Genomic DNA, 24730 nt, shown 5'->3' with positions numbered 1-24730 from the left:
GATCGGCACAGCACCACCTCAGCATCAGTGTGCAGCCCCACCTCAACATCAGCACTCAACCTCAGCATCAGCGCAGCACTACCTCATCATTGCACCACCACCAGTGAAGCACCAACTCAGCATCAGCGCAGCACCACCTCAGCATGACTCAGCACCACAGCACCACCCATCATCACCTCAGCATCATCACAGCACCACCTCCTCAGTGCACCACCAACTCAGCATTAGCACAGCAACACCTCAGCACCAGCGCAGCACTACCTTAACATCAACACCGCACCATCTCAGCAGAGCACTATCTCAGCATCAGTGTACCACCACCAGTGCAGCCCCACCTCAGCCACTGTGCAGCACCACCTCAGCACCAGCACAGCCCCACCTCACCCGCAACTCAGCACCACCACAGCATCACTCAGCAACATCTCAGCATCAACACAGCACCACCTCCTCACCAGAGCAGCACCAACTCAGAATCAGTGCAGTACCATCTTTGCATTAACACTGGGCCACTGGAACACCACCACACCACCACAGCACCACCTCAGTATCAGCACAGCACCCCTTCCACATTAGCACAGCACCATCTCCACATCAGTGCACCACCACCTCAGCACAAATCCGCATCACTCACCACCACCTGAGTACCACCTCAACATCAGCACAGCACCATCTCAGCATGAGCACAGCACAATCTCTGCATCAGTGCACCACCAACAGCACAGCCTCACCTCAGCAACAACTCAGCATCCATGCAGCACCACTTCAGCATCAGCGCAGCACCACTTCAACACAGCACCACGTCAGCACCACCTGAGCACCAGAGCAGCGCCTCCACCTCAGCATGATTCAGCACCCCCTTAGCATCACTCAGCACCACCTCAGCAACAGCACAGCACCACCTCCTCATCAGTGTACCACCAACTCAGCATTAGTGTAGCACCACCTCTGTACCAGCTCTGCACCACCTCCACATTAGCACAGCACCATCTCCGCATCAGTGCACCACCACCTCAGCACAGCACCAAATTAGCATCACTCAGCACCACCTGAGCACAAGCTCAGCACCACCACCTCAGCATGACTCAGCCACACCTCAGCATGACTCCACGCCACCTCAGCTTGTTCTCAGCACCACCTCAGCATCAGCACAGCAGCACCTCCTTATCAGTGGACCACCAGCTCAGCATTAGTGCAGCACCACCTCTGCTGCAGCGCAGCACCACCTCTGCATTAGTACAGCACCAACTTTGCATCAGTGCCCCAGTACCAACGTAGCTCCAGCTCAGCACCAGTGCAGCCACCCCTCAGCAGCAACTCAGCACCAAAATGCAGCACCACTTTAACATCAACACAGCACACCTCAGCTTCAGTGCAGCATCAACTCAGCAGAGCACCAACTCAGCATCACTCAGCACTATCTGAGAACCAGCTCAGCACCACCTGAGCACCAGTGCAGCAGCACCACCTTAGCATGACTCAGCACCACAGCACCACCTCAGCATCATCACAGCACCACCTCCTCATCAGTTCACCACCAACTCAGCTTCAGTACAGCACCACCAGCGAAGCACCGCATAAACATCAGAACAGCACCATCTCAGCATAGCCACAGCACCATCTCTGCATCAGTGCACCACCACCAGAGCAGGCCCACCTCAGCAGCGCAGCATCACCTCACCACCGCACCAACTCAGCTTCACTCAGCACCACTTGAGCACCTGGCCAGCACCACCACCTCAGAATTACTCAGTATCACTCAACAACACCTCAGCATCACTCAGCACCACCTCAGTAACACTCAGTGTCACCTCTACACCAGCACACCGCCACCACACCATCACTCAGCACCATCTGAATATCATTCAGCACGACTTGTGCATCACCTGTGCACCAGCACACCTACACCTCGGCACCGCTTCAGCATTAGTCAGCACAACCCCAGTCTGCCCTCAGAATCTGGCATCTGTTGATTCTCCCCTAGTGTCCATGTGTGTTGTAATTTAGGTACAGTACCCCCTTCATAACAAAAAAAGCTATAACAAATAAGCATTAGAACAGGATGAAGAAGTTGCCAGCATTGCAAGGACAAAAAAACTAGAAGACATTTTTAATGTTCTTTTTTTAAATAGTTGTTCAGTTGTACATAATGTTTTCTTTAAACTCCACTACATAACATTCCACAGCACAAAATATAATTCCACATAATCACACACACTCCATTATATACAGTCCCACTCCACATAATTCCAATAAACTCAAAAACACATAATAAACTATTCACACAATGCAACTGTACACTATACCACATAATTCCACTCCACAAGTCCACTCCACACCACACAGTTTCACACCAAACAATACCACAACTAACAATTCCAATTAAACCCACATGATTCCACTACACATCACATACATCCACTCCAATCCATAAGACATAGGTAAGAGAAATTTACAACGCCAAAAGCTATAACTCTTTCCCTTTTTTTTAAACACCTAAACACACAGATCTAGAGCTTAGCTCCTACCTATATGTTCTTTTTCGACACCAAAAACACAAAGCTATCCACACAGTTCCACGACACACAATTCAACTCCACACATTTCCAATCCACACCACATAATTCCACATCATGCCGCAAAATTCAACAACCAACACATAATTAAACTGCATTACATACCACTCCACAACACAAAATACAATTCCGCATAATTACACTCCAGAACACAGTCCTACTCCACATAATTCCACTACACTGAATACCAAGTAATTGCTAACCATATACTTCCATAGCACACCATGCCACATAAACCAACTACACAAATCAACTCCACACCACACAATTTCACCCCACACAATTACACAACTAATTAATCCAATCCAACCCATATAATTCCACTACACATCTCATACTCACACTCCATAAACATAGGTAAAAGACATTGCCATTTACAAGGTCAATAGCTTCAACTCAAAGAAATGCAAGACCGATTGCATTTCCAATGCTTGTTCATTATTAGCTACCTTCTAATTTAGCTGGTGTTCTAGTTTGACTTTCTGTCTTTATTTACTCTACCTATCAGCCGGCCAAACAGAATACCCACAATATGTGATTAGTTAATCACAGAGTCATCCCAACTTCCCAAGGTACATCTGCACAGCAATCTGTTTATTGAGATTATCTAGATCACTGACTTTTAAACTGTTGATTTGTATGCAATGCCTTTCTTCATATGCGATAGAAGAATTACCACAATATACTGCAGCGATCTTGACATCACCACAGGAAAGACCGGCATAGTTCTGTAAACCTAGATAAAGTGAAGCCTTTGAAATATTAAACTGGAGTTTAGAAACATAGTTTACCATAACATTGACTAAGGGTGGCCACTGCAATGAATCCATTCATACGACATGTCCCGCGAGAACCATAAACTCTATTATAAAACTATTAGGCCAGGGTGGTAAACTTCGCTCCGGTCGCAGAGTTTGCCGAGTTTTCTGCACTCCGCGGAGTGCAGAAAACTCCACTTCGCGATGTGCAGTGGAGTTTTTTCCCCGCTCGGTAAGTTCGCGAGAGCGAGCTGCTGCTCGGGTAGAAATTCTACCCAAGCGGCAGGAATACCAGCAAAATACAGTATAGTATAATATTTCATCATAAAAACTATATACATTGTTTCTGTAGTTTATAATTGCAACATTTCAAGTAGCAAGCTTTTACTTCTTTCTCAAGTTAGCTCTCCCGTGCCTGCTCGAGGTGCTGTAGCAGGATATAGTGCAATGCTAGATAAAATGTATAATTTCCGCACTAGGCATAATACAATATTAATGCGGGATAAAGTGCAATATGCAATAAAAAAATATATATAACTTCTGCATTGGGTGGGGAAAAGGGGGAGCAGTGGCAAATATTATAGCAGTTGACTATTACATTTGGAAATTAAACCACGTTTGTTACTCAAAAACATTATCTTTATCTGATAGATATAAAAAATATTGTTAAAAAAAATCTAAGTAAAAACAGATAAAAATGTTGAATTAAAAACACCTCCAATAGAGAATTTAATACGGTGGGTAAACATACAGTGCAATATGTACATATCACTATGCTCTAGTCGGTGAATAATGTAGCGTAGGTTATAATTACTGCTAAACTAAGAATTTCCTTTTAGAGTTTTCTTAATAATAGCGCTACGAATGCACCACATGGAGTATAAAAACCTCGAGATGGAGAACACAATAGGTCTGTCGGTTTCATACTGAAGAAGCCTAAACGCCTTCTGTACGGTGTCTTCTCCCCATGTTCCTGCACAATTGTAGTAACCATCGTGACCTTGTCGTTCCAAAGGCGGGGCAGAAAAAGAGAACGTGAATTTCAGTTTCCTCAGCTCGGTCACACCCTGGACACTCTAATGTGTGGGAGCCATGCCACTTGTTAGTAAATGACGGAACCCTGAACAACATATTTCCGTCATTAACAGGGATACAAATTGATGATGGAAGAATGTATTTTTTTACGTGAATGTTTGCACTTAAGCACTGTGACGAAAGGCTCCCATGAGTAGCTTGAGCCCGGGCAATGCACATCTGGCTTTAAGTGACCTTATTGCTCATAACAGCTTCCTCTCCATGCAGATGCCAGCTTTGTTGTCGCGCCATGGTGAAACATGAAAACAGCGCCAAGATGACATTTACAGGCCTGTTTTCATTCACACGGAAATGAAAGCACTAAAGTATACAGGAGGTCTCCAATACTCGAACTAAAAACAACAAAGGGGGCAGGGGTGTTGTAAATGTGACCAATATAGCATGATTTACAGCCCTATTGACAGACAGCGCTGCAGCGAAGCTAAGCTGAGAGCAAGGATGCTCTGCAAACTAGAGCAGGAAATCAAGAACAACAAGCATTTGCAATGCAATAGGTCTCGCATTGGCAAGAGTTTAAGCTATTGACATTGTAAATGACAATATCTTTTATTTATCGTTTTTGTGAATTAACACATAAATAAAAGGCAGTGTCATTTACAATGCCAATAGCTCAAACTATTGTAAATGCGAGATCTATTCACAGAAGCGGCCACCATTGTCCTAGCTGCTCGGAAAGTGAAAGCACGCATGGTGTGCTGAAGGTTGCAGGAAGGCATGTCGTGCCTCCAGTAGGAGAAACTCATTAAAGAAAATAGTGCTTACAGAAGAAAAAAGATGTACTGTGTAACAACCAAAGTAAAAGGGCCAGTCCTCATGGGAGGTTAAAAATGCAGACAAGGCGGTACTAAGGGGGGACTAACAAGCCTATTAACGAATCAGAAGCCAGCATTTACGAAGGACAATGACACAAGCCAATGACAAATATGGGCAGAGAGTGGGCAGGGCTTCTATTCCATACAACAATACAGCATGCCACAGAGCAGAGCATGCGCTGCCCAGGCTCGACCTAAAAATGAGAACTTTAGGAAACTGGCTTAGTTGTTGAACACTTTAAGGTAGAAATGAGCAAATGTGCTTCAGTAGAAGGAGTTTGTATTATATGAAAATAGCCTTTGATGGTATGCAACCAAAAGAGTACAAGCCAACAAGCTACCAATAAACTTCACATCACGAGCTTCTGAACCTTAGCTATATCGCAGAGGGTATATCTTTTTTGGGCCAAATGCAACTCTAGTATGTTGCTTTTTCGTGGAGAACAAAGTTCGGATTGATTTGGGAATATTGCACCCAGTGGAGGAATCCTCATTCACATTAAAAATCAGAGTCGAACAAATGAAGACTGAAAATCAGAAATGACAGCTTATACATTTAACACTAGGAGGGTCCTTTAACATCTTTCAAACCTTTGATGAATACATGTTAAATTAAAGGTATCATTTATTGACCATGGATGGATCCAATAGGTGCAGCTAAACTGGCGGGACTCAGTAGCAAGGTAAATCAGACTTTTTGAATAAGACAGTAAATACACAGCCATTGTGTTATTTTACTATACAAATAATGTTACCATTTAATATAAAATCGACAAACATTGTTCAGTAAAGCCTAGGCTGTTTTGCAAATTTAACCTTTATACTGCGCTAGAAATATTTAGCAATTTTGGGCAAATCACAAACTCCCCAGTCTGTTTGGCAGATTAAAAAAATGTTGGTGCTTAGAAATAGACTAACAATCATTGGCAAAGCCAATCGGTCTCGCAATATGTATTTTAGCCATGTTATGTTTGGCACATTGATTAAAAAAAACACCTTCCCATAAATCTTTCAAATCAGCAAATGTATCTTGTTGAATGTAACAGGGCACAATGCGCAAGATTATATTTTGGTGCGAGAAGCTGGCTTTGTGCGTCCCAGACAGGTGAAAGCTCAGAACAAAGACGAAAAGGGAAAACGTTAAACATAAAATATAGCATTAAATAATGGCCTATTCGCTAAACTGCACCATTTCCTCAAACCGTTTTTAATATTTCCAATTAGGCAAATGCAGTTCACAGGCTATATCCTACTTTACTGATTAAATGACTAGAGTTTACTAATGGTAACCATGGCTGCTTACACGGTTTAAGTGGTGAGACGAGCCTACTGGACACCAGGGGGTTCCTTCGTATGTTTGCCATTCGGATGGCGAACATTCGATGAAATGGCAGCCAATGTGAAAAACGGACTATTGCATCTTTAGAATTCCCCCAAAATTAGTGTCTAATTACATTCAAGCAATGCAGAGACAGCGAAAGGGGTGTTGAGGCGGGGAATCAACCAATTAGCATGCAGGCTGCAGACAAACGTCAGCAAATACATTACAATCATTAAAATCATTTTGAATGCAGCAATGGACGAGTGCTGTTTTTTTTCCAACTTGCAAATGCCAACAAACGTGGAACCTTCAAAACATTTCTGTCAGTCGTTTAAACACATTCTGGGGTGTGGGAATCAGAATTTCAAAGTATTTTCCAATAAGATGCTCACCAGGTTTTACCTGTGGTAAACTTGTGCACAAATATTGCAGGATACACCATTCACGCATGAGTAAATAGCATATGTGCAATTAGCACATGAGCAAATATCATGTAACGTGAAATTACTTTCAGGCCCAAACTAGCATTTTCACTCGATCAGGGGGTAGCCCTGAATTTGGAATTAGCGCCAAAATAATTTAGGGCGAGCGGAGGCATTGACCAATTATGATCTTGGAGACGTTGGCATGAATAAGTGCTGACTCATTTTATCAGGTTGGCTTTTACCTGATAGCTCTATTTGTATAAAAAGATATTCACACTGTAACATCAGCAAGACAAGGAACAATGTTGAAACAAGCGGCCGCGAAAGAGATCGCGATCAAACATCAGAGCGGCCGTGCCGCCGCGAAAGTGAAAGTAATCGCGGTAAAGCACGGTCTGCGCACATGCACTGTAGCTCTAGGCTGGCCTGGTAGCACTTTTTGGAGCCCTCTCAATAAGTCTCGCCAGACCAGCGCATGCGCTGGGTCAGGCGAGACCTAAAAAGGTCCTAAAAGAACAGATAAACGCGACAAAGCGTAAGAATACTGTAGTTAGTCCCTGCTGCTGGGAGGAACTAAAGAGAAAAGGAGGAACAAAGAGGCAGGACTGACCACTAGCAAGCAAGGAGTTTTAAAAAACACTGAAACAAACAAATAAGAAGCATGGAATGGCTTTATGTCGTACGCTTATGCTTGGCCTAAAAAAGACGAACCATAGCTGTCTAATGTCACCTAAGGTCTTGATTTTGAAAGCTTAGCCAAGTAAAAGGCTTCTTGAAAAGGTTGATGTGGTGTCAGTATTAGTTAAAATTATCAAGTAGATAGGATTACATTCCAGTCAAGGGAATTCACAAATGATTAATGTATAAAATAAAACTATGAGAGAATGAATGAATGAATGAACAAATGAGGTACTTGTAAATTGCATTGGTTATACGTAAAAGGGTGTCCTGGAGCTAAGATCGCGATATAGAAGAAAAAGGCAACAAAACAGAGAGTGACAAGATGTGTTTTGTGTCCTGAAGTCCATGTGTGAAATGCTTAGTCTGAGTGTAGCAGGCAGAAGGTTCCAAGCCTTAACAATAAGATAGCTGAAAGGGCGAACTCCAAACCTTTGAAAGCAAAGACAGGGAACAAAACGAATGATGGCAGAAGCTGACGGAAGAGAGGGTGCGGGTGCCTAACAGTAAAGCAATTCTGGATGTAGCTAGATCCTAAGTTGTTTATGGCCCACGGGCAGTAACAAATAGCTTTAAATATGCACCTCTGCTCAATTTTAAGACAGTGCAGATTATCTAACTGTTACAACACATGTCAAAATAATTTTTGCTCTACAATCAGGAGGGCTGCAGTTTTTTGTATAGCCTGCAGATGAGCCATTTGCTGTTTTGGAAGGCCTAGAAAGACTGCATTACAGTAGTCTACCGATAAGGGCATTGTGGCTTGGATAACGGGTTTTCTCTGTTCTCACAGGGTATACATAATAAACCAAAAAGTGTTAAAATATAACATCCAACCTTGTAATAAGCAAGTAAGATATAAAGGACATAGATAGGGGAATGGATAGGCTACTCACTAAAGTTTAGAAGAATTGGTTAGTGTGGTTTTGGAAAGGACAGTTAGATGAGGCCATTGAGAGGAGCTTACCAAAGAAGTACCTCAGTTTTTAAGCATCAAGGGTTTTTCCAGTGGCGGCCGGCACAGACGGTGGGTGGGGTGGAGGGGGTGGGAGAGGATGACGTGGGAGAAGCGGGTGTAAATTTAAAAAAATTGAAAAGAAGTTACCTTCTCGCCACTTCCTTGCTGTGTCTCTCCTCGTAGTCCCTCACTCTGTCCGGAACGGGAAGCACACCCAGGCTCCCAGTCAGCCAATGACAATGCTGCAACGCAGCATTGTGATTGGTCTGAGCGCTGTGCTTCGGCGCTCAGACGCCGACTGGGAGCATGGACATGTTTTCCACGCAGGCTGTAAAGCAGCCTGCACGGAAAACATGCAAAGTGCGCATGAATGTGTGGCTGGCCTGAGACGGCCAGTCAAACATTCATACGCACTTACAGTGTGCTCACCACTCCCCTTGCTCCTGTCGTGAGAGCAGCCATGCCTGCAAAGCTGCCAGACATCATGACTAAATAAAATGATAACGCATGTTATTCTAATTTTATTTTTCCTTAACTTCACTGCTAAAAAGCAGTGGGGCGACGCTCCTACGCTTTAGCGGAGAAGCCGCCACTGGGTTTTTCACTCTGGAAAAAGTGCTATTGGAACATAGGGCCTGGTTTATATATTGGCAGAGTTCCTTCTGCACCAAATGTAATTGCCTGCGGACCTTACATCTGGCCACAGCGGAGATTACTCTGTCATCCCCATGGCCAAACTTCTCCGACGGCCCTGGGGAGTCACGGTCATCGGAGAAATGGCTACATGTCCTCCCACCCAATTTAGATGGGTGGATATTTAGTCCTTTTTTACTGTTTCTTACCGCCAGATAAAACCTGGCAGTAAGGAACAGTAAAAACATTATAAGGCTCACCCCGCCATGGGAGAAGACTCCCATGACAAGGGAGCAATATTCTTTTAAAAAATAAAATCCTGTTTCGAGAAGTTCTATTTGAGAAGAAACAAAGAATACTGTTTGCTACAGGACTACATTGGAAGGACCAACGAACTAAGGGCATAATTTAAAGTTTGGCAGCCTGAAGTTGTCAATCTTTCAGGTGGACCTTTTGCCCTCAAAACGGCTTCAGTATGCATTTTTGGACACCCTAATGGATAAAACAGTGGGGTACATTCTACAGTGCTATGGCAGCAAAGTGGATATTGTCACCTTTGAGCTAGCATTCCTGTACAGTACTCACACAACTAATGTCCCTGGATGCTGGGATTGGTCTCTTAGCACGGCAGGAACATGTAAAAAAAAATGGATGACCCTCCCCAGAAAGAAGACCCACTGGCAAGAATAATGTTGAAAAATAATTTATGTGTGTATATTTGTTTGCTTACCTTCAGTTTAGCTCCTCTGACTCTATTCCAATTGGGATCTGGAGTGCCACGAGCGTGCCCCAGATGACGAAACTGGCAGTGGCTCTGCTATTAGGAATTCAGCCTTCCGTGAAACTCGAAATGAGGTGGGAAAAAATGGAGTTGGGAGGATGGAACATCCACTGATTTTGGGCAGTTGTCCCATGAGCAATCACCTCTGAATTAGTTTTTTTTACAGCTGCACGTATGTTACAGCTTGTGGTACTTAAAATGTAGCTTTATTTCTTTGAGACATGGTACACACACTGGGAGCGGCCCTCCTGAAACCCTCTCAACTAGAGCTAGAGAGACTAGGCAGCACTCCATTGGAACTTAGAGGTCTGTACAGAACGGGAACTGGCCTTGGAGAAATAATCCTATTTGGCGTACAGTATTTCATGAATGTGTCATTGGCCTCACTTCACAGGAGCTTCCAGGATCTCCAAAAGAGGATACCCTCACAGCTCCAAAATATCCCAATAGAGAATCTCTGGAAAAATGTTCCCCTGTGAAGCCTTCTTTCCCCCAGCTCTGAGTGGAAATGAATAAGTCAGATTGCGATTGCGGCATAGAAAAAAACCTGGAGGTTATTTAGGGTTTGTTGATGAGCATCTTAAGCTTGCCTAATATACAATCAGAGCACGACCTAAGTAAGACAATCTAGCTGGGATTCAAAGGGTTATTCAGAGGTTTTGATCTTCCAATTTTAGTACTTTCTGAGGAGTGTACACCAGGAGCATCCATTATCAATCTATAATGGCCATAGCCATGCCCCTACGTATTAGTAGCAAACCCATAGGGTAGACTCTCCTGCCATAACTGCATAGAGAGTTTAGCATCTGAGGTGATCACCATGTTGAGGTTAGAGGGACAATCTAGTGTGCTGCCATCCAGTGAAAGAATTAGCACGGGTTGGAACCCATGGTCGTTGAGTCTTTCTCAGTACAGAGATGGAGCCTGGTTTCTAGTGCTAAACTTGTAAAAAACATAAGTGCCAGGGCCCTCGCCAGGAGGCCACTACAGCTTGCACCACTCAATGTCACTGCCAGTGCCGCCAGCGACTGTATCAACACAAGTACTAAACATCACACTCCTACAAGAGTGACCATTCAGATGACTCCAGGCCTCTAAAGCTATAGGAATGGCTTGGGCGGCAGGTATTATTCATTTTTAACGTATTTTGAATCAATAAACAATTTTTTTGCTCATTTCTAAATTAAACAAGTAGTGCCACCATATGGTGACTGTTATAAGTGCCGGTTTTACCAATTAAGTGCCGGTGAGGGGCACCAGAAAACACCAGTTCATATTAAGCACTGCTGGTTAGCCTGGGAGGTGGCAGAGGAATAGGCATCAGAAAGCAACAAATATGCTGGACAAGGGGAGAGTTCAGATGGTGATCAAGTGTGACTATAGCTAGAAAACTAATAACATATACAGAGGACATACTAAATAGAGTATCTCAGGCAAGTTATTAGTTTCGAGGAGTACATGTGCAATCCCTTTTTAGGTCTCGCCTGCGCAGCGTGCATGCGCTGCATAGGAGACCTTTAGCCGTCGTTCAGCTCTTTTTTGAAGCACATACTCGTGCTTGTGGCGGCATATACCTTGCGGGAGCGCGCAGGGCGGTGCCACAAGCATGAGTATGTGCTTTGAAAAAGAGCAGACTGCGCATGCATGCATACACGCACGCACCTCTCCCGGGTCAGCAAACACTTGGATGCTGCAGCTGCTTTCACTTTAGCCACCACTTGGCCGCGCGTGCACCACTCGCGGGACGCTGCAAATGTAGCTCTCAAAACAAAACTGATAGAAACAAGGAGTCTTTCATTCAATTCGGCCAGTACCACCTGCTGCACTGAAATCAGTTCTATTACCTTCTAAAAGTTAGTACATGCCAGAAACATTGCGGATGTGGTGGCTTTGGGGTTTGTTTTGGGCTGCACTGCTTTGAATGTTTTCTTTTCCAAATTACACCTTTTTGCCATACCACGGGTCATATTTTGATACATTCAGACTTTCAGTCTCTGACTTCATAGTCAAATTAAAAGGGAGCTTGCTGCTGGCTCCGGCTAGCTGCAGTCAGTGAAAATTATACAGTTTTGTCAACTCGAGTCCTGAAAACATTAGCATATAGAAATTACACCTCTCTGCTTTTGTTTTCAGTGTTTGTGTGCATTCAGCTACCCTTTTAGGCCACCACATGCCATCACAATAAAATAAAGGTATTTATTTTGGGTACCATTAAATTATATAGCAGTAACCTATAGTATTGACCACATTTTTCCAAAAGCAGGCTATTAGGATGATTTTTATTACTGTGGTATTCATTTGAGGGGTTGGTAAAGTCCTACACACAGCTATCACCGCATACCATGCTCGATTTGCACAGGCCTGCTCAGCCTCTTAGTTGTCTTTTCTGGTAGTGACGCAGTGCCAGCGCGCTTTCCAGTCCACAGTGCACCAATGCAATGCTCACCTCGTGCCCCAGTGCTCAGTCGAAGCCCAATCACTCCCATAGCCAAGCTGCATCAAACCACGGTCTCCTCATTGCTGAGCTATTTTCCCTGACTGAGCCCCCACATCAGCTGCTGTGTGGAGGAATTAGAAAGGCATTGAAGCTATGTGCGTGGAAATAAATACGGCTCTCTCACATACCGCCCTCCCAGCACTGCACGCTGCCTCCTTTCGCTGCGTGCTCTAAAATAGCATTTGATCCTAGATACAAGTATTTTCTTTAGCAGCATCAAACATTCACTGCTGCACCCAATGCCAAATAGAGAAGGAACACACGCTTTACTGTGGGAGCTGCAAACCCCTGTTCTTCCCAACCAATGGAATGCTAAATTGGTGAAAGAGGGCAAACTCACCTCTAACTTACAGATGGCCTTCCGCAATGGACCAAAGATCAGAGAAACATAAGATCTGATGGCAGATGATGAAGAGCGCTTAGCCCATCCACAGCCTGTGCCAAATTTATTTTGTGTGTTTGGGGGAGGGGGTGCAAGTACAACAGGCTGAGGGGCAGAAGCCTTTCTCCTGAGTCATCATCGAAGGGGGACAGTAGACTTTGTTTTGCAGGAAAAATAATCTAGACATGGATTTTCAGTTTCTTCTAAAAGTGGAGGAGGGATGGAATTGCCAGTTCTGAGTGCCAAGCAGAAGAAGTCTTTTCATAATCAGTGAAGTTGCCTCCTGGAGGGTAATTTTCAAGTGTGTCACCTTGTTGTCTAGGAGCGGGCCAGCTGGATTTTGCTCTGTTCAGAAGACGTAAACCTGGTGCTTGACTGCCAATTCTAAAGCTGAGTTGTCCGAAGCTGCTTGAGTCTTCATTGTTGAGGGACTTTACACAATCTGACACTTGTGTGGGGACTCATTCAGGAATCACTGTCGACAGCTAACAGTAATCTGGTGCTCGTCTACTGCCATTGTTGATCCCTACAGACTCTATTGGCAGCGTGTTTACCTTGAAGCAAGCCTTGAACAACCATTCCTAATCAGTATAGTCTTACTATTTAGTGTATTGTTTTACTGAATCACACATTGTTACTCACTACTATAATAGGACAACCTCACTCAGGCTATCCGTATAGCAATCCCTACTTCTGAATCCAATCTGAGCGTTTCCAGGGTAGTAGAAAAGTTACAGTGGTATCACCAGCCTCCTTAGCTGCTGCCCAGACACTGATTATTACCATTGGCCGGATTGCAAAGGGCTGTTGACCCACAACTGCCACAAATAGGGAAATTGAAGAGCAGAGGTGGTTCTCCCGCTATGGCAGAGGCGTGTCGCCCCACCCAAAAAACGGCAGGAAAGAAAAAAAATACAACACTTGTTTTGTTTCTCCTTTCCTGTCGTATTGAGGGTGAGGCCGGGGGGGGGGGGGGGGGGGAGGGGTGGCAACACTGAGGGTAGTGGTATGTGCACTCCCTTCACTGCACATGGCGGTTTGGCCGTCTGTCCCAACCGCTCTACCTAGGACTAAGACCTATCCTGAATCTCAGCCCGAGGATTTGCTGTTGTCTGCTCTTACCTTGCAGTTGAAAGAGGCTTTATTTAGATGGTGCAGCAGGTGTAGTGACACTGGGTCCCAAAACTCTAGGAGCTCCTCTAACCACCAACTATTGCAATATTTTACTACTAAACAGGCAGTCATAAGTGCTCTACAACATAGCTTAAACACATTAACAAAGCCAATAGTTCTGGCAAAACACTTATAAGGCCCCAAAGGCGAGACCTATTGGCCATGCCAATGCTTGTTATTTAGGCTAGCTAAAGGAACGTTACCTCACTTTACATAATGTGTGACCTTACTCTTATGAAATTGTTGCATGAGAGTCGACTTGCTAAGCATCATCTGCATCACTACAGTAATTGAACAGAAAAATCAGTGGCACGAGGGAAATCCTGAACTATTCTAAGCAATACTAAAGTTCTTTAGTTTAGTTTAGTTTAGTTTAAAGGAGCTTGTAAAGCGCCTGGTGACGCCTCCCGGCGTGTCCCCGCGCTGAGGAGAGAGTGATATGAGTAGAAAAAGAGAGCCTATCACAGATCAAAGAGGAAAGTTTTCAGTTTCTTGAAGTTTCTTGAAGTTTCTTGAAGAATATACTATTAAAAAAGATTTACACTCTTCACATTATGAAAATGCATGCCAATTTTGAAAGCATCCTGTGGTACATAAATGTTCTGTTATTTTGAAATGTTGCCCAAACTAGAATAAGATTGTAGTTGAGACATTTAAATCAATAGATGAGAACAGTCAAAAGATGTGAGATTGATAGATATGACATTTTAAGGGATTCACTTGAACAGTAATTTTGAGGGTCGTTAAATTCAGCATATGTTTTAGCAACATTTCCCCCACTGAACCAGTTCTTAAGCAGGACAATAGTGACACTGCAATATTCCAGATATAATATGTGTGGCTAAAAGTCGTACTGTAAATCAGAAGCTAAAAAACAAAACCGAAACCTTGATATCATAGGCTTACAATACCAGGCATTTATTAACATTTTATATATATATCTTTGCTATCTTAGTACTTTACTTTTGCGTACTTTGTAATTTAATTTGACTAGGGCACTGCAAAAAAGGTGTCAGAATGTGTAACCTCTTTTGTGTTCTCTACTACCGGAAACATATGCCAGGGATGGCATAAAACTCATCCAGAAACCAAACATTTACTGAGCATGGCTTCCACTCGAATCGTTTTCTCAAATACTGGATTCAAAACCCAGTTATTTACTGTTGTAAGTCAGAGCAGATACGAAAATTGTTATCACTGCGGTAACATCAGTAGAGTGACACCACTTTTCTTGGTTTACCTTGCTCACTTAGATTTCTAGAAAATTCAACAAAGTATTGGAACTGTCAATGGCAGGCCATGCCCATTAACCCCACTTGCTCACACCTCTCTTGAGCCTCCGCAGATCCGAAAGAGGAAGGGACCACCGAACCAGTAATTCACTTCCTCTTTGAAAGCAGCTCGCACAGCACCTTGATCGAGGGAGGATGGGAAGGAAGGCCCAGAGGGTGGTCGGTGAAGGCAATTTCTAAAAATATTTTGGTGTTAAAGTGGAAACTTTAAACCAAGAGTGGAAAGACTCCAAGTTCGTTTTTTATTATTAAAGAAAAGGGAAGATGGAAAGACATCATCTATTTTTTAAAGGGAAGTAGGGGTATCAGAACGTAATTATAGATAACTTATAAGGTATGGCATGGGGGCGGAGACAGAGAGACCATGAGCATAGCTCCTACATAATTAATTTACCGCTACACATCTGATCCATGGTCCCAGCTGTACAGGTAGATGGGATTTTGGAGGAGCGGGTGTGGGTTACAACATCCCATTGTATATTGGTAGCTGTAATTAATGTATTTTCCACTTGGGTTGGTTCTAAGTGACATCATAGACATACTGAACTTCGCTCTGATTTATGATATGCATTGGAACCATTTGGTGGAAAACTTACAGAATTACAAATGGGTAAGAGTGAATAACAGATGTTTTCAACCATAGAGCTCTAAGTAAGATCAAATAGACAATGAAACAAAAGGTCAAGCTGTCTTTGATGAGCCCTGTCAAAGCCCTAAGAACCCTGTCAGAGCAACTTGGAATTCAATTTTTTTTAAAAAAACAAGCTTTATTGTACTTTGTTAGAAATACAAACAACGGTTGGTGCAGGACCAACCACACCGGACCAACAATTTCTGATCACCCCCAAGCTTGTAGTGCCTTGTAGATTGATCACCAGGAGTACATTGTCACCATAGTGAGGGTGGCATAGAGAAAAGTCACTGGTTGTAAGTCGGTGCAGGGAGGTGGACGACACCAGCATATGTAAAGGTGTGGGTACTAGAAGAGCTAACATGGGGAAGCCAAACAATTGAAAACATGAGAAGAAACCAGGAAAAGGGGGGTCTGGGAGAGATCAGAGTGGAGAGAGGGAGGGCCCATGCCATTTCGAGGCAAAAGGTTGAACACAGAAATCAGCAGTTGTGTGGAGAGAGGCTGAGGGGGAAGATTACCCTCTCAGGGATGGGAACTCCAATAGAGCCCCTTACCTCTTTCACCAGAGGTGTATGCAGTACACAGGTAGAGGGGAGGATCTGGGTTATCAGCAGACAGTGACGGTTCGGCAGATGCCAGAGGATCGGACATTCTAGAGAAGAAGCCCTCTCAGATATGGGCTATGGGTCGACGGCACAGGCCCGTTGCCTCTTTTTGTTTTAGGGACATTCCCTCAACCTTTGCCCACCTGATGAGGGTGTGTTCTCAGGCCTCTTTGGAAGGGAGCGAGGAAAGTCTCAATTTCCATTTCAATATGATGGATCGCTTATCCAAAATGAGTGCCATATCTAAAATGTGAGCAGCCTATCCCTTGGGGCATTTGAGGATGCCAGGGCGCAGGTGTTCCAGGGTTTGGTCCCTATTATTCCCATGACTGCCTCGAGGAAGTACAAGACTCCGTCCCAAAAAACAGGAATCTGGTTACAGTCCCATATTATGTGCCGCAGTAATGTGCTGGGGCACAGCATCTGGCACAAGTTTCTGTGACTTCCGGAAAGATCCTGGAAATCTGATGGGGAGAGAGATAGGCTCTGTGGAGTACATAGGACTGAATCATATGGTGTTGAACATTCCTTGAGACCTTCCTCGAGTAGGCCAGCGCTCTGGCCAACTCCTTCTCATGAAGGGTCCAGCGAAACACGCCCCCAAACGTACCCCTTAGCATCTACAGTGACACCTAGGACTGTTCCGTAAAAGATCCGGCTAGCCAACTGATCAGTCTCCGGCCATCTTCTAGGCTGTGTATGGTTTGAAGAAGTAGATGAGTAGCAGGCTCTTCACTCTGGATTCCCGAAAGGTAACAAAGCATACCAGTTAGTGCTGCATATAGCAGAAATTGGCCCTTTTGAAGGCCAATTAGTCCATCAGGGCTGCAAAGTCATTGGATGGATGAACTGCAACGTTCTGCCAAGGCAATTGAGGGCCACCTGAAGTAGGCCTTGGGAATTTTGGCTGAGGTCGGGTCCTACGGAGCATCCATTGTAGCAGTTGCTTCTGAAATACAGGGGTGTCAACCGTGCTCATGTCCGCCTAATAGCGGCCCGCTAGCCAGTAAGAAAGCCCTTGTAGTTGGGCTGCTAAGAAATAATATGCAAAATTGTATGCTCCAAGTCCTCCCATGTCGGGATGGAGTTGCAATTCTGTGGGAGTGACTCATCTGCATGCGGTAGCCATATGAGGTCTCCTGAGAAGGGGTGTGAGCTCCAGAAGAATGCACTTGGAGTGTAATTGGGAGGCTCGCGAAGCAATGTAGAATATGGGGGAGCATAACCATCTTAGAGATCACAATCCAGCCCATCACAGACAGTAGGAGGGACCTCCAGAATGTCACCTGGGAACAAAGGGCCAATACATCTGCCAACAAATTAGCTTCTAGTATGTCTGGAATTAAGTGGAATATTTGGATACTCAGTTATCTGAAGGAAGTGGGTTACCAGCAGACCAAACCCTCCCCCAGGTCAAGGTGTTCTGGTTGCGTCGCTGGTGATAGGGGGAGCACACAATATTCATGTCAGCTGACCAGTAGACAAACATGGAATTCCATTATGACATAACAACAATGAGAAAGACTGTTGATAAATCATAGCAGTAAATAAGCAGTTTAATAATTTGGCATTCACACTACTGACTGTCTGAGAGCCAGACATAGCACATAGAATTGTAGATGGGTAACTGTGAGTTAAGGAAATGTTTTTCACTGAGGGCTTCCGTGTGATATCAAGTTGTCTATGAATATCCCGTAGATCACTTTCCCGTTACTCAAGTTACCCATCTATAATTTTATGTTATCTATTCCCTCCCACCACCAAATAATCTGCCACTGCTTATAACGGATGTATGACGTTACAACGCACACTTTTACAACGCATGCACTTACAACGCATTTTTTACAACGCATAATCCATTACAACGCACTACACTTACAACGCATGACACTACAACGCATTTTAAAAAACTACCTTTACAACGCATACCATTACAACGCATAATATTAAATTGCATTTAAGGTAAGTATTAGATAGTATAGGGGTAAAAACTACTTTTCTAACTCCAGGGGGTGCAACAGTAGGGTAAGTGTTGGATAGTATAGGGGTAAAAATTGCTATTCTAACTCCAGGGGGTGCAACAGTAGGGTAAGTGTTGGATAGTATAGGGGTAAAAATTACTATTCTAACTCCAGGGGGTGCAACAGTAGGGTAAGTGTTGGATAGTATAGGGGTAAAAATTACTATTCTAACTCCAGGGGGTGCAACAGTAGGGTAAGTGTTGGATAGTATAGGGGTACAAATTACTATTCTAACTCCAGGGGATGCAACAGTAGGGTAAGTGTTGGATAGTATAGGGGTAAAAATTACTATTCTAACTCCAGGGGGTGCAACAGTAGGGTAAGTGTTGGATAGTATAGGGGTAAAAATTACTATTCTAACTCCAGGGGGTGCAACAGTAGGGTAAGTGTTGGATAGTATAGGGGTAAAAATTACTATTCTAACTCCAGGGGGTGCAACAGTAGGGTAAGTGTTGGATAGTATAGGGGTAATAATTACTATTCTAACTCCAGGGGGTGCAACAGTAGGGTAAGTGTTGGATAGTATAGGGGTAACAATTACTATTCTAACTCCAGGGGGTGCAACAGTAGAGTAAGTGTTGGATAGTGTAGGGGTAAAAATTACTATTCTAACTCCAGGGGGTGCAACAGTAGAGTAAGTGTTGGATAGTGTAGTGTAATATTATGCGTTGTAATGGTAGGCGTTGTAATGGAATGCGTTGTAAAGGTAGTTTTTAAAAATGCGTTGTAGTGTCATGCGTTGTAAGTGTAGTGCGTTGTAATGGATTATGCGTTGTAAAAAATGCGTTGTAAGTGTAGTGCGTTGTAACAGTTGCGTTGTAAAGGTTGTTCCCCCTTATAACTGCTAGACTGAGGCACAAAGTAATGGAGGAGCCATACATAACATAACCTCTCCTCTCAGCCCCAACGGGGAAAATACTTTACTTGTCATCCCTAACCAACTCCGACCACCTTCCTTGCTTTCCTTCCCCTTCTGCGAGCTGGGCTTTCTACTTTCAGTCAAAGAGAGAATGAGCCGTGTACTGATAGGCTCTCAGAGAGCCTGTTAGCCTGGCCTGGAATCCTTTATAACATACCATCAGTTGGTAACGAGTTTTGTTAGCAACTGTTGCTATGTCATAGCAGTGAATTACCACATTTAGAATCTGCTGTAAACAACAGAAGCTTCGTATGGAAACCATGCATAACATATCGAATTATAGATGTGTAACAACTTCAGCAGTGCATAACCAGATTTAATCCAGTATGCAAGATACTGGTGCTCAGTGGGATACACACATAACACATTGAATTATAGATGAGACTGTCAATAATACAGAGGGATTCAAAATGACATCAAAGGTACAACAAGAGCAAAGCTTGAGTTGGTCTGATTCCCAGGGTCAAAAACCTTCCCTTTATTGACAAATATTCATTTACAATACCATACACAATATCCATCCATACCCATCCAATGGATCAGTAGTACAATGGCTGTGAATAGACAATGAACATTGTTACATCACAGCAGTAGAAAACTAGTTTTATTTACCACTGCTGTGAGTAAATTGGTGCGAATACCAGCATTTAGAAACATCTGTGCATTAAAGTGAAAGGGTAAGTGACACATCTATAGCAAGACCATTATTGATTTCCAACATAGTTATATCTTGATGGTTTTAAACATATCATAAATTATATGTTGCCACGCTTCTGGTATACTCCTGCCTACAGTAACAATAGTTATAAATAATACCACATAATGTAAATCAGAATAACTTTATATTCTTAACATATGGTTTTGAACCCAATTGTTAACTATTATTAGGGCATCTTTGTAATAGAGATCAGATACTAAACAGTAAAAAGATGAGGGAGCACTAGCTGCGTCCCCCATTTTCTAATTCAATAGTTTGAGTGCTACACAAATGTACAAGCAGCACTTAAGTATACTCAGCGGGACATACTACTGGAAGCTAGAAGGGATTTTAGGGTTAATTCATTACAGCTTTTGTTATCTGTTTGAAAGATGTAACAGCTCAGAACAGTTACTTAACTGACACAGAAAGTCAATACGATCGCAAGTACATTAAGAAAGCATAAATAAGATTTCATTTTCAATGTCTGTAGACAGAGGTGTTCGGTTTAGCTTGTTGTCTCCTTCAGCCGGGGCTACAGTTTAACCCCTCCATTTCTATCCTTCATCGACCCATCTACCCAAGAATGCTCAACAATGCAAGAGATCACTCTCTGAGGCTTCCACAAAGTGTTCTGAAAATGTACCTTCCCGTTTTTTTTATGTTCGTTGCTTTTCTGAACACGTGTCCGTTTAGAAAACTATTCTTTGAAAGGATTATCGTATTTGAATTTAGAAAGTAATTTGTCCACACTTTTGTGTCTGGAGGATTATGAACCAACTAATACATGTAAGATGTGTTTCAATGACACTTACCTGGAACTCCTGAACATATGTTAAGAAGAAGGAAACAAATCCAAAGGCCACGATCCACTCACAGATTGCACTGGTCATTTGGACTTTGTAATGCTAATGGAGATGAAAACAAAATACATTACCTGACCTGATACTTATGAGGCATGCTAAAAATATAGTCATAATTATATCTTCAAAAAATATATATTTTTGCAGTGTAACAAATGAACCTGCCGCTTTAACTGGTTTCTAATTTATGGTGTAGGGTGGGTAGAGTTGTCGCAACACACAATCTGCATTTCCGGTTTCAGTCTGAGTGTTGAACTGAAAAATTAGCACCAAGTTCTTTTCTTGTACGCATGAAGCATGTGGTTCCTACAGCAATATACAAACGTAGATTTCAGCTGCCGCAATTCGTGGGGACCAGCATATCGCAGGTAGAATATCGCCTGACATAAACATCATGTCCCACATATGGGCCGAGATTTACTAATGCTCTGCGTCAGGTTTGCACACATAAGTAACAAGCAAAGTGTCAGGTTGTGATTTACTATCCAACGTAATCAGGATTTTGTTAGATAGTCTCCTAAAGTAATGCAAAGTTGCCCTTTTTTTCTGCCTTGGGTTACTGTGTCTCAAGGGGGCGCTGCACAGATGGTGCTTTGTGTTCCCATGCAACCACTCCAGGGTTTTGACACAAATCCTTATCTACTAACAATCGTAGACAGGGATCTGTGCCAAAATTCGACACCTCCTTGAGGCAGGCGCAATGAGGAGAAATCTTTTCATTTCTCGTTGTGCACTATGGCACAGGGGTCTGTGTGTGGCGCATGCCATGGCACCAAGACAGAAAAAGAGGAAAACAGTGCCACATCTTAGTAGATAGGGTGCTGATCTGCTCTCTACCTTTCAGGCAACTCAGCGCCGCAACTTTAGTTGTTGTGCTGCATTACATTTTAGTAAATCTGGGCCATGGTGTTCAAAACTTTCATCCCATCTGCGTTAATAATAGAAAATCTACATCACATAAGACAATTTTTTGTAAACTACATTTAGGACATCATATTCTGAAATACAAATCCCATTATGGCAGGTAATGTTAGTCCAGCAAAGCCTTTCCTGGTGAGGCCTCTGATATTGGACTTTCAGGTTTTTGCTCACAGCCTTCATCTCCTTCACACTGTAGGATTCCAACCTTTCTCCTAAAAAGCTACTTCTAGTGATGCAACTGATGATACTCTTGAATCAGGCATGATTCAGTCGGAAGTTCAAGCTCAACCAAATGGAATGACCAAAAATAAAAAAAGAAAAGTATGTGGTAAGTAGTGGTTTGCGATATGGTAGTAGTGTACACCAATCACTGAAGGTCAAATGCAAATGCAAGTCCTATCCTTACTGCTGACAAGCAACCAAGATTTAAAATCTCTAGTTGTCAGAGGTATGCACCTTGTCCAAATCGGGACCCTTCCTTCTAGTCAGGTTAAGAGGAATACACTTCTAAAATAACCCCTTGGTAGCTTGGCACGAGCAGTCAGGCTTATCTCAGATGACAATGTGTAAAGCATTTGCACATAACCCACAGTAATACAGTGAAAACATTACAAAAGGACACCACACCAGTTTTATAGCCAATATTTATCTAGTTAAAACAAGACCAAAAAGATAAAAAATACAACATACAGTAATCAAAATATGAATATTGCAAAAATAGACTTAAAATACAGTTCCTTGAAGTTGATATCTCCAATCAGGGCTATCACGGCATCGTGAACAAACAGATCCAACAGTTCAGGCCAACCGCAGCATCGCAGGCCAGCTATGGTGTCGGAAAGACCCGCAAACAGTTCAGAAGAAGTAGCGTCATTGATTCCAGAGGTCGGTGCAGGAGTCGTCGGGCCCTTGAAGTCACAAGTGTTGCAGATCGAACTCCGTGATTTTGAAGTCAGGAGCACCAGCGTCAGCAGGAATTGGGGTTGCAGTGTGAAGTGGAGCGGTGCAGCGCACGGTGCCCTCAGCAGTGGCTTGGTGACAGCGTCCAGCGACATTGGTGAGACCAGGGCTGTGGTAAAAAGTGGGGCGGTACTCGCCGCAGTGCTGAAAGGTCACGGTGCAAGCAGTGAGATCATCATTGCTGAAGCGTTGTCGTAAGTAGACGATTAGGAGTCAATGGCCCCGGCGTTGGTAAGCTAAGGCTGCAATGTGGGACAGGGCGGTGCGTCAAGTAACTTACGAGCGGTGCCCCCAGGCCACAGTGCAGGCAGCAGCACCAGTGTCGTCATGGAGCGACAAGGTACCAGAGCGGTGATGTGAAAGGAGGCAGTGCGAAGTGCAGTGCCCTCCATCCATGGTGCAAGCAGCAACTCGGTGGCAGCATCGGAAATCAGTGAGACTAGGGCTTTGGTGTGAAGTGGGCAGTGCTCTCTGCTGTGCCAGCAGGTCATAGAGTTGGCAGCGGCGTGGTTGATGGCGTTGGGTTGCTTTTTCTTCTGTTGCAGAACAAAACATACAGTTCCCAGTGCTGATAGCAGATGATCCTGAAGTGTTTGCTGTTCCTGAGCCTTCTTGAACAGAGGTCAAGCTCTACCTCAAGTCCTTGGAGAAGCTCTGGAAAATAAGTTCCAGAAAGTCCAGTCCAGTCCTTTCACTGCAGAAAACAGAATCAGCCACTGGAGGCCAACACAGCAAAGCATACAACAAAGCGTTAGTTCCTCCTCACAGCTTTTCCAGCTCTTCTTCTAGGCAAGTTCCTTAGTCTAAATGAGTTCTTTTTTTTTTTTTTTGTCCTCATATGCCACCAAGGTTTTATATGTGTGATCTATAGGTTAACAAGCGATATGCTGCCACAGTACATACCGACTGGAAGGAACAGACATGAAGCGAGGACCTCGTCCCACAGCAATATGGCTTGACATACCTGCGATCTCCATATCGTAACCTTAAGTGAGTTTCTGGAATTCAGCCAGAATACTAAAAGAAATGTCAAAGCACTGCTTAGACCCAAAAATGGGATAGATGGCTTAATCATTGGACCTGGGGGAAAAAAAAAAAAACAGTCACTCAATGATCCAATTTCAAGAGGTGCCAAAAAGATCTTTTATCTGGATTCCCTACTCTGGCCAAGTCCAGCTTGGAGACCTGCAGGGCAGAAGCGAACCATTCATTGATAGAAGGGGGTGAAGAATCCTTCCACTTCCTACATATCTCCCTTCTGGCAAGTAGTATAGCATAGAAGACTAACTTCTTTGCCAATGTGGAAACCCCCTCCAGGATTCCGAAAATCACCAACTGAGGATCTAATATTATGTTGAAATTTACTGAGGACGACAGGGTCTTGCAAATGGCTTCCCAGAACTGAGACAAAAGAGGGCACTCATAAAACATGTGGATGTCCGAGGCTGCCAAGTGTCCCCATCTAGCACACACCACCATATTCCCCTGAGTAAATTTAGAAAGTCGAAGGGGGGAGTAGTAGGCTCTGTGGATAGTATAAAGATGATTCCTGCGCAGCCATGCTGGTTTCACAACATCCCACATCATTCTACATGATGTACTCCATAGCTCTTGCAAGTTAGTGTTGCTTATATCTGGCCCCCAAAGCTCATCTGGTAACAAGAATACCCCGTCCATCTCCTCCAAGATTAGGTTATACCAAGACGAAATCTCCTTCTTAGCAGGGGGTTTA

General features: G+C 43.6%; 1 protein-coding gene across 2 annotated transcripts in view; it reads right to left on the bottom strand.

Annotated features, from left to right (window-relative positions):
- The window catches only part of DRAM1 (DNA damage regulated autophagy modulator 1), a 233054-nt gene that overhangs the window by 17436 nt on the left and 190888 nt on the right, over positions 1–24730 (bottom strand). For both annotated transcript variants that reach the window (XM_085653224.1, XM_085653225.1), the window contains one exon: positions 21070–21162. In XM_085653224.1, the coding sequence (XP_085509350.1) occupies positions 21070–21162 (93 nt within the window). The remainder of the gene's footprint in view (positions 1–21069; positions 21163–24730) is intronic.

The sequence above is a fragment of the Triturus cristatus genome, chromosome 4_1, assembly GCF_964204655.1.
Source record: "Triturus cristatus chromosome 4_1, aTriCri1.1, whole genome shotgun sequence".
Lineage (NCBI taxonomy): Eukaryota > Metazoa > Chordata > Amphibia > Caudata > Salamandridae > Triturus > Triturus cristatus.
Note: the sequence above shows the minus strand (reverse complement) of the source record. Positions and strands in the feature narration are given on the sequence as shown.